Genomic DNA, 10,833 nt, shown 5'->3' on the forward strand with positions numbered 1-10,833 from the left:
AGCCTGATGTGGGGGGATTGCTTGAGCTCAGGAAGTCGAAGCTGCAGTGAGCCGTGACCGCACCACAGCACTCCAGCCTGGGCAGCAGAGTGAGACCCCTTCTCAATTAAAAAAAAAAAAATTGAAGCAAAAGAAAAATAAACCGTCTACAGCCCCCAAGTGTGGGCTGGACATGTGACTTGCTTCCAATGCACAGAATGTAGTAGAAGGGATGGCAAGTGGCTTCGGACACTTGGCCTCAAATGTATCGTGGCTTCCTCTTGGCTCCCCTCTGGGTTGCTGGCTCTGGGGGACCCAGTGCCATGTTTTGAGGACACTCAGCCCCTGAAGCATCCATGTGTTGAGGAGCAGAGGCCTCCTGCCCGTAGCTGTGGGAGGAAGACTTCTCAGAAGAAGATACCCCAGCCCCTGCCCAGCCTTCAGAGGGCCAGGGCCTGGGCCAACGTCCTAACTGCAACCTCAGGAGAGACCCTGAGCCAGAACCACCCAAAAAGCCATTTTAATTCTTGAACCACAGAAGCTGGGAAATAGTAGAAGTTGTTTTAAGTGGCTAAGTTTTGGAGAAATTTGTTATGCAGCAACAGATAATTAATACAACATTGTCAGGGAGGATAAGTGGATGGAGATGGCCCTGGCGTGTTTGGCTGGCTAGCACGGAGGAGGAGCACTGATGCAGGCCTGAGCCGAGTGGGCTGGACAGGCTGGGCCCTCGTGGCCTGGAACGCTGGAGTACTTGGTGGATGGGTGGAGGTGGGCATACACCCTGAGACACCTCGTGGGGTGGTGAATGGTGGGTCCTGTGTGCCAGCTGGACAGATTGATCAGAGCTCTGGGTCATGAGGACTGAAACCAACCCAGAGCACTCACACCTCACTGCCAGGCTGGAATGCCAGGCATGGAACCAGCTGAGAGCCATGGGGCCAAGAGTTGGGGCCTGGCCACAGCACACCTGGGACCAGCCCCTGGCCTCTGCCACGTGACAGTCAGTGGTCTCTGAGCTGCCTGCACTTCATTACCACCCCTCACCCTGCCCCCACCAGAGTTTCAGCATGCAGCTCCTGCTGGCTGATTACAAGCCCCTGGCCACACCCCAGGAGAAAGAGTTCCAGGTTCCAGCCTGTCCAAGTGACAGATGGTTCCTAGGCTGTGGTGGCCCAGAAGTCCTGGCAAAAGGGCCCTGTAGCCTCTAGCAAAGTATGAGAGGACCGTCGGCCACAGCAGGGGGGTACAGGGGAGCACAGGCCACGGCGTGTGGGCACGGCGGGGCTGGGTCTCCTGCTGGAATGCCACTTGGGCTTCAGGCCACGGGAGTGGATTTCTTGGTCTCATTTGGTGCAGGTGTCCTTGGCCTTTGCAGCAACACAGCATTGCTGCTGCCTGAGGTGCCCACACTTACCACCTCCCAACCCCGTCTTGGGGAGAGACTGTGCAACATGGCGCTGGCCCAGGTCAAGATCACAGTTCAGGTTCCTTCCGCTCCCGACCACTGTCATTAGGGTTCCTGAGTCCCAAAAAGCCTTCCAAGGGGCTTGTGCATCTGTCTGTCTCTCGTGGGTAAGTGGACCCAGGATGCTTGCTGTGTGGGGGCCTTCTGCTAGGACCTGGATCCCTGCTGCTGTCCACCCAGGGGCTGTCCAGGAAGCAGAGACATGGAAGGTATATGCCCACGGCTGTCTGTAGGTCTGGTGGCCAGCGTGTGAGGGTCTGTGTCTCCCTGCGTGGAGAGGACAGCACTGGGATGTGAACAGGCCGGGCATCCTCTGAAAGAGACAACCCGAACTGGGTGGGGGGTGGGGGTGATGATGGGGGTGATGGTGGGTGCTCAGGCCCCTCAGCACCGGAACATGGTGCGGAAATTCTTCCGGAAGCTGTCGTCTAGAAAGGCGTAGAGGAAGGGGTTCAGGCACGAGTTGGCGTAGCTGAGGCTGGTGATGACGTAGGACATGCTGATGACCAGCGGGGTCTGGGGCAGGTCTGTGGTCAGGGCTACGACAGAGGCCAGGTGGAAGGGCGTCCAGCAGAGGAGGCACACGGCCAGCACGACGAGGACCAGGATGGTCACCTTCCGCCTGGCCTTGCCTAGAGCCTTGGCTCCAGAGCGGAGCCGCACGGCCCGCAGCCTGCGCAGGAGGTCTGTGTAGAGCACACAGATGGTGCACACAGGCACCACGAAGCCCAGGACCAACGTGTAGACACGGCTGGCCTTGAACCAGACCCGCTCGGGCCACGGGAAGCTCAGCCCACAGCTTGGGACCTGCAGCTCGTTGCTGTAGACGCCAGCAAAAGAGAAGAAGGGCAGAACCAGGACCGTGACACCCAGCCAGACACACAGGCTGGCGACCTTCGCCCCCCGGTAGGTGCGCCAGGGCATGTGGTGGGACCTCACAGTGGCCAGCACCACCAGGTATCGGTCCACGCTCATCACGGCTAGGAAGTAGATGCTGGAGAAGATGTTGTAGTGGTCGATGGCCAGCACCAGCTTGCAGAGCAGCTCCCCGAAGGGCCAGTACTGCAGCAGGTGCTCCGCGATGTTGACAGGCAGAACCAGTGTGAAGAGCCCGTCGGCGATGGCCAGGTTCAGGATGAACACGTTGGTCACCGTCTTCATCTTGGGCGCCCTCAGGATTACAAGGATGACGGCCGTGTTGCCAGTCAGCCCCACGGCACAGATCCCGGAGTACACGGCAGGCAGGAGCACATAGAGGAACGGCAGCGGCTCGGAGAAGGTGGCATTGTGGCCGGTGCCATTGTCCTGAGAGACGTTGGCACCCATCGTGGGGAGGGAGAAGGAGACCCTGCTGTCAAGGGGCTCTGGGTGCCCAGAGGCCTGCATCGTAGCTGGGACTATTGACAATTTGAGCCCTGGGCAGGTGGGAGGTGCCTTGGAGTTGGGTATCTGGTCGGGGGCCTCCTTGGGCTGGATTCTAGGAAGGAAAAACAGCCGGAGACTTTGAGATCTGGCCGTCTGTTAGGGCACAGCCACTCCAAGTTCTCTGGCAGAGACTGTGGCCACTTTGCCAGGTCAAGGACATGGGGCCAGAGGGAGCCTGGTGGGGTGTGTGGGGGCCTCCTCCCGCCTCTTCCTGGTGATACTTTAGCAGATCAGTTCCCTCCTCCCGCAGAGAGCAGCTGCTGGCCACCCTCCTGGGAAGAGGAGACGTGGATCCACCCCTGCGCCAGCAACCCGCAAATGCACAGGCTAAGTAGAATCAGGCGGTTCCTTTGGAAACACACCTCCCAAGCTCATCTCTGGCTCCCTTGAATCTGAAGGTCCTTCCTTCAGGGGTCTCGGAGTCTGCACCCTCCCTCACACCCTCCCGAGAGATGCTGCAGACCCTGCTGGTCCAGCTACTCTTCTCTCCACTGACCTGTCCAGTGCTTCGAGTCCAGAAGTTGGTAGCCTTGGTGTGTTCCTGGTTTTGGCCGGTACAGGCAGTCGCAGGGATGGAGAGCGAGGTGTGGTCCTCCAGCTGAGGTTTCAGGAGTTTCAGGACCTGCCCTGCTGGCTGCCTCAGCCCCGGCTGCGAGGTTCCCAGCCTGGTGTCAGTGCTGATGCTGGTGAGGGAGGGAGGCGGATCCCCCTTGCTGACGTGGAGCCCGGAAGGCAGGCCCCACCTTCCCCTGAGCTGCAGTAGCGCCTGCAGTCGGCTGTTCCAGGGTCTCCTCAGCACTCACTTACCCAGGCAGACTCCTCAGTGGGCGGCTGAGGCATGTGTGCGCCTGTGTGTCAGGAAGGCACTCTGTGCAGGGGCCTCTGGGTGTGCCCAGGTCTTTGGGCAGAGGGCACTGAGGGCATCTGTGCCTCTGTCCGGGAGTCACTGTGGGCCTGGGCACCCTTATCTGCGAACATGGGTGTCTTGGTGGGTCTCGTGCCCCACCCTGTGCGTGTACATGGTGTGTGCCTGTGTGTGTGTGCCAGTTAGGACATGTACGTGTGTGGGCCTGTGTCTGCCTGTATGGGGGTTTCTGTGGGTGAGCTCTGCGTTGTATCTGAGTGGGTCTACATGTCCTTGGCTGAGTGTGGGCGTCTGGGGGGTCTGTATGCCCTCGTGTGGAAGCAGAACTTATTGGCCATAGGAAACCCACCTTCTTTTTTTGTCTTCTGCTAAAAGAGGAACTCAGCCTAGGCAAGCTGTGAAAGGCTGCAGAGAAGACGTTCGCACCCTGACACGTAACTCTCACGCTGTCCTGCAGAGGTGGTGAGCATCACACTCTGCTCTGGGTTGGTCTTTGAGTCCTTCCCTTCTCCCTGCTTTTCTTCCTTGCTGGACGCACCCTGGCTTATTCAACCCCTGTGTGTGCAGCTTGGCTGTATCTGGACCTGCTTTGCAGGCAACGCCACAGCTGACACGAACAGTCGCCAGTCTCAGAGCCGCTCCTCAGCGGAGATGTGTTGGGTCAGAGGGTCTGTGTTTTCTTTCCTTTCTTCTTTTTTGAGACAGGGTCTTGCCCTGTCACCCAGGCTGGGGTGCAGTGGCACTATCATGGCTCATTGCAGCCCTGACGTCCCTGGGCTCAGGTGATCCTCCCACCTCAGCCTCTCAAGTAGCTGGGACTACAGGCATGTGCTACCATGCCTGGCTAATTTTTGTATTTTTTTTTATAGAGACAGGGTTTCACCATGTTGCCCAGGCTGGTCTCGATCTCCTGAGCTTCAGCCTACCTTAGCCTCCCAAAGTGCTCAGGTTACAGACATGAGCCACCGTGCCTGGTCACTGTGTGTTTTCAGTTTGGGGAGACGTGTCTGCCCATTGAGACTGTGCCCGCTGCCTGTGGGGTTGCAAGGATGTCACCCCACACTCACAGTCTGCCTTCTTTCATGAGAGCTGCTCTGTCAAGTCTATTGGTTAGGACAGGAGCCTGGGCAGTCGCCCTGAGTACCCTGATGTCGCCAGCCTGAGGGTACACTGTGGGTGGGCCCCGAGCTACCCTTCCATGGGCTGTGCCATGTGGATGTTGAGTCTGGGGTCAGGGAGCCCTGCTGGGGTATCTCACACTCCTCTTCAGCCAGAGTTTGGGGATGGCATTCGGGGTTCTGTGGGTGTGTCTCGAGGGAGTGTGGGGCTTGTGGTAGCCACAGTTTGTCACATAAGTGGAGCTTGAGGCCCACAAGGTCAGGGGATGGTGGTTAGCAGCCGTGAGGAGAGGCTGCATTGGGGCTGAATTTTGTGATTTGGGGTGTTCGTGGGGTCAGGAGGGGTCAGTTCACAGCTCCTGGAAACCAGAGGCGTGACACAGGCCAGGCCTGGCAAGTGGTGGCCTCGTCCCCCTTGGCCTTAGTGGCCCAGGGATTGACCGGGGTGTGGGCTGGGCCAGGCAGTCACTGGTCTTGGCTGGGGAGCGGCTGACCGTGGCCTCAGCACCGGGCACTGGGAGAATGTCCCAGGCCTGCTGTCACCGAGCTGCTGTCCTGGGGTGGGGCTGGCCACGCTGGCCTGACTCTGGGCCTCCCTGGGGGCGTTGCTGGGGGCCTCTCCCTTCCATGCATTTTGGGAGGGGCCCAGGCTAGTGCCGGTGCCTTCCTCTGCCCACTAGGGCTGGCTGGCAGCCTGCCCAGTGATCCCCGTGTGGCCTGAGCTCTGGGCACCCCTCCTGCTCTTTGCCCTGCAGGACACTGACTGCCACCCACACCTTCTTCAGAGCAGGATGTTCTAGGAGGGTCTTCCCTTAAGCCTCAGTAGTGGGGAGCCCAGTGTCAGAGGCATCCCTCAGAGCACAGAATCTTCCCATGCAAATATCCCACTGTGTGTCTGGCTTCCTCTGAAGCCAGCCACGAGTCTGGGTCCTCTTTTCGCACTACCGGTATCTGATGAGTCTGGGAATCTGAGCCCCTCCCAGACTCTAGCTCTGCTCTCCTGAGCCTGTCCTAAAGGCTGGTCTGGCACCACAGCCCCCGCCGGTCACATTGGAGATGTGGTGGGCACGATGGAAGGGATGGGGACCCTGAGGGCAGTGGGGATGGGGGAGACTGCCAGGTGCTGAGCTCAGGACCCCAGGGAGGCCGGCTGGAGGTGTCAGGTCCTCCTGGCCACAAAAGCAGCAGCCCCAGGGGCCTTTTCTTCCTCCCAGAAGCACCTCACCGATGCCCGCTGCAACACCAGGGCCTGAGCCGGGGGTGCTCCCCCATCTGTACCCCCAGCACTCAGGGCTCAGAAAGGCCCTTTGCTCTGTTCGTGGGCTGGGCATTGTTCCAGCTGTGAGCTTGTGAGAGCATCGTTCCGTGGAAATGGTTTCCATTTTCAGAAATAAATTGGCCTTTTCAAATGAACCTGTGAGGCCCTTTGGGTGTAGAGAGGATCGGCCAGGGAGGGAGGGAGCCGTGCTCAGCTCTGTCGGGCGGAACAGTGGTGGGGGCCTGGTAGCAAGGCCACTGACAGGGCACATCCTCTGTCTGGGGTGTGGGGTGAGGGAGTGATGGGTGCCAGTCAATGTGCATCTGAGCATTTTGTGGGGGTCTTGGAGGGACCCGAAGGAGAAGCAGACCTACATTTATGCGCAGCTGAGCACAGTGACACTGTACCCCTAGGGCAGGGGCCAGGGAGAAGCACCAGGACCCTGAGACAGCCTGAGCAACACACAGCATAGCTGTGCTGGCTTTATTCTTATTGCCACTTCGTATAGGTGTGGCAGCTGCCCTCCACCTGTCCCCGTGTGTGCAGGGACACCTGTCCCTCAGTCCACGCTGCGACTCGGATCTTCACACGGGCATGCATATGTGTAGCAGACATACAGACCCAGAGATTCATACAGAGTCCAGTGTGCATGTTGACCATCTCATCTCCAGCCAGGCAGGCCCTGGTAGGAGGGGTGGATTCTGCCTTGTGGCCAGAGTCCAGGCCTGTCTGCCCTGCTCTCTCTCCTCCATCAACTCTCCAAGATGAGCCTCAGCTGTAGCTGTGGCCCTGCAGGTTAAGTGCTCCCAAGAGGCCTAGGCCATTAAGACCAGTGAGAGGGCCGGGCGCGGTGGCTCATACCTGTAGTCCCAGCACTTTGGGAGACCAAGGTGGCAGATTGCTTGAGCCCAGGAGTTCGAGACCAGTCTAGGCAATGTGGTGAAACCCCATCTCTACAAAAAAATACAAAAGGCCGGGTGCGGTGGCTCACGCCTGTAATCCCAGGACTTTGGGAGGCCGAGGTGGGCGGATCACCTGAGGTCAGGAGTTCAAGACCAGCCTGGCCAACATGGCGAAACCCCGTCTCTACTAAAAATACAAAAATTAGCCGGGCGTCATGGTGGGTGCCTGTAATCCCAGCTACTCGGGAGGCTGAGGCAGGAGAATTTCTTGGACCCAGGAGGCGGAGGTTGCATTGAGCCGAGATCACGCCACTGCACTGCAGCCTGGGGGACAGAGCGAGACTGTCTCAAAAACACCAGAAAAACAAACATTAGCTGGGTATGGTGGTGCACGCCTATAGTCCCAGCTGCTTGAAAGGCTGAGGCGGGAGAATCGCTTGAGCCCAGGAAGTCAAGGCTGCAGTGAGCCGAGATCGTGCCACTGCACCCCAGCCTGGGTGACGGAGTGGGGACCTGTCACAAAGAAAAAAAAAAAGACCAGCGAGAGGCCCAGGCCTGGCGTCCTCTAAGCAGGTAATTGGGCAGCTTAGCTCTCTCGAAAGAGATAAGTAATTCAGGGCCAGTTTCCCTCAGAGTGGGAGGTGAATTCTCCAGGGAAGCTGGGAGAAAACACACTTTATTTATAAAACTGGGAAGGGGCCATTTCTCGTTTAAATTCAGGATTCCCCACCATGCCTCGGGGCACCCGCTGCCTCTCTCTTTCCCCCTCCAGTCAGCAATGAACTGTCCCCACAGGAGGTCATGTTAGACAGGACCATAGACACCGGGCACCTTAGCTCAGGGCAGGTGAGAGGGGCCAGGGTAGCCAGACTGGGTCCTCAGCCATCTCCCAGATACCCGACCTTAGGCCCTGAGTCATTCATCCACTGCACAAATACTTGCCCAGGAGGACTGCGGTGAACACAGGGAACAATTCCTGCTCTCGTGGGGCTGGCCCTTTGGTGGGGGAGGCAGATGGTGGATGAAATAGTGCAGTGCACTGTGGAGCAGGAGGAAGGGGAGCTCTGGGGGCAGCAGGAGGCCACTGGGCCTTGCAGAGAAGGCAACGCTTGTGCTGAAACCCGGAGTGGGTGGGGGAGGCTGGGCGAGTGGGGGCAAGGCCCCTGGGGGAAGAGGGCCCTTGGGACCAGGTCGTAAAGCCAGAGGTTCTGGAGGTGACAGTTGGGGGAGCAGAGGCCTGAGCAGGTTGGGGAAGTGGCTGTTGCAGGGAAGCCGGAGGTCACGGTGGCGTGTAGGTCTGGCTGCCTGTGGGCAGCCCCCACCCTGACCAAGGCCTTCGGCAGTGGGGGTTTACAGGGCTACTGGGGCTGGGGTATCGAGGCCTCCCTCTCAGCTCTGAACCTCATCTGCTAAAGCTGTGCCTGCCCTACCCACATGCCTCCTGCCGCCCCAGGCGCGTGTAGGCGGCAGGCTCAGGGAACCTGGTGCAAAGATCCCATTGTGACTGAAGCACGCAGACAGGAAGGAGGGCGACTGTTCCCTAGGGCCCAGGCCTGTCTCCTCTTGGGGCTGGGAGGGTTGCTTGAATCAGTTATCAAAGCGCTTGCAGCTTCCTGCTCACACAAAGGCCCCAATCCAAGCACAGGAGGGCAGGCCTCCAGGACAGTCTTCCCCAGTGGTGACTGCTCCCTGTTCTCCTTGCCTTGTCCAGTCCTAGACCCTAATAACCAGGAATAGGCCCTGGAATGGGCCTGTCCTGAGCTCGGAAGCTTCCAGGTGCTCTCTGGAGGCTCAATCTGAGAGGGCTTCACTGAGGAGGTGTCACTGTGCCTGGCCTCAGGGCCGTGTCCCTGGGTGATCTCAGTGTGTCTGGAGATGTAGGAGAGGGCTGGAGGGGTCTCACCCTGTCCTCAGGGCTGGGTGCAGCTGTGGCCACTCGGAGATCGTGGGCAGAGTGGGCAGGCAGGTGCAGGCGCCTTTGAGTCTCCAGGGGAGGGGGTTATTCAGGTGTGTCAGTGCGTGTGGACACACGTGGCTGGGCGGGAGTGTGTGTATGTCCTGTGACACCCTTCACTGGTGCCTGCAGCGTCAGAGCACCCTGAGCCCCCAAAGAGGGCCCAGGAGTGTCCGAGGCCTGCTGTGGAATATGTCTGGCTTTCTCGTCTGGCCGTGAATTCTTGCTGAAGGATCCTCAGATGGGAAAGGCTGATGCATGCCCAGATCGGGAGGCTTCTGACTCCCCTGTTGGCTCCTGGCCTGGAGACGACCCTGCAGGCCGGCAGTCCATGTACCTCCACAGGAGGACCGTGCCCACGTGGCTGGTTTCTGGGCCTGGGGAGTGTGGCCGCAGCTCTGGGATGCTCCAGGGGTTAGATCTGTTGACCTTGGACCGGGCTTTCCATCGTGGGCGATGAGGAGGGGTGGGAAGGTTGGAGGAGAAAGGCTGGGTGAGGCAGCCCCCACTGCCCTTTCTGGATCTCTCCCCTTGGGGACATCCAGACAGGAGAGAACAGATCCAGGCTGGCAGCTGGTAGGGTCGGAATGATGGGCCCTGTTGGAGGTGAGGGAGCTTCTGCCCTTGCCCGTTCTCTTCCCCTTCTAACCTGCCTGGCACCAACCCCGACCTCAGAGGATGGATAATGGTCTGAGCCTGTGGCAGAAGCTTCAGCTACCCTTGAGGACTGGCTGATCCCAGTGCTGCGACTGCAGTACACACACACACACACATATACACGCACACACACATGCACGCACACACACACACATACATACGCACATGCACATACACGCATATACACACACACATGCACAGACACATACACACATACACATGCACATACACGCACACATGCACACATACACGCACACACGCACATACACGCACATACACGCACACAGACGCATGTGCACATACACGCACACACACACACATACACACGCACACATACACACACACGCACATACGCGCGCATACACACACGCACATACACGCGCACATACACGCGCATACACACACACGCACATACGCACACGCACATGCACATACACGCACGCACATACATACACACACGCACATACACACACACGCACACACGCACATACACACCTGCTCACAGATTCTAGCACACACAGACCTTAGCACACATGTACACACAAGCACACAGATGCCAGCATACACACCTGCCCTCCCACACATGGTCACACACTTACACTCCATTTTTGCATGAACTTCTCCAGATCAACTCTGGATTGTGCACTGCCATGTCCTGCCTGCCAGGTCGTCTCCAGGCCAGGAGCCATTGCTTGTGGGTGGTGGAGTGGGGCTCTCTTGGGCTGACTGCTGTGAGACGAACTGGGCTGGGGAAGGCTGGGTGGCGGTGTGGGACCAGGCCCTGCTGGAGAGGGGTCGGGGGTGGGGTGGAATGTTAGAGTTAGGGGCAGTGGCCAGGTCAGGGGCAGAGCCCCACGGCCACACACTTGCTGCCCTGCATCCTCGTGGCATCCACGGCCACACGCTTGCTGCCCTGCATCCTCGTGGCATCCACGGCCACACGCTTGCTGCCCTGCATCCTCGTGGCATCCACGGCCACATGCTTGCTGCCCTGCATCCTCGTGGCATCCACCGCCACATGCTTGCTGCCCTGCATCCTCGTGGCATTGGCGTTGGTGCACATGCACGTTTCATTCCCCGTGTTCATGGCATCCAGCCCCCATGTGTCATGTTCGCACACCCTGTCTCATTTGCTCATGCAAGGCTAACATCGTTGTACCCACACACGTCTGCATGCATGACTTGATGCATTTTTGGGCCCCACTTC

The 10,833-nt window shown here is 58.9% G+C and overlaps 1 protein-coding gene across 1 annotated transcript; it reads right to left on the minus strand.

The window, feature by feature from the left end:
- Positions 1-1,146: 1,146 nt before the first annotated feature.
- NPBWR2 (neuropeptides B and W receptor 2) lies at positions 1,147-3,449 on the minus strand. Its single transcript, XM_054467808.2, has 2 exons — positions 3,369-3,449; positions 1,147-2,924 (listed from the first exon to the last, which is right to left on the minus strand). Exon 2 carries the CDS (start codon positions 2,831-2,833, stop codon positions 1,832-1,834), a length of 1,002 nt encoding a protein of 333 aa, XP_054323783.1. The 5' UTR covers positions 2,834-2,924; positions 3,369-3,449; the 3' UTR covers positions 1,147-1,831.
- Between the last annotated feature and the right edge of the window lie 7,384 nt (positions 3,450-10,833).

This window comes from Pongo pygmaeus, chromosome 21 (genome assembly GCF_028885625.2).
Source record: "Pongo pygmaeus isolate AG05252 chromosome 21, NHGRI_mPonPyg2-v2.0_pri, whole genome shotgun sequence".
Lineage (NCBI taxonomy): Eukaryota > Metazoa > Chordata > Mammalia > Primates > Hominidae > Pongo > Pongo pygmaeus.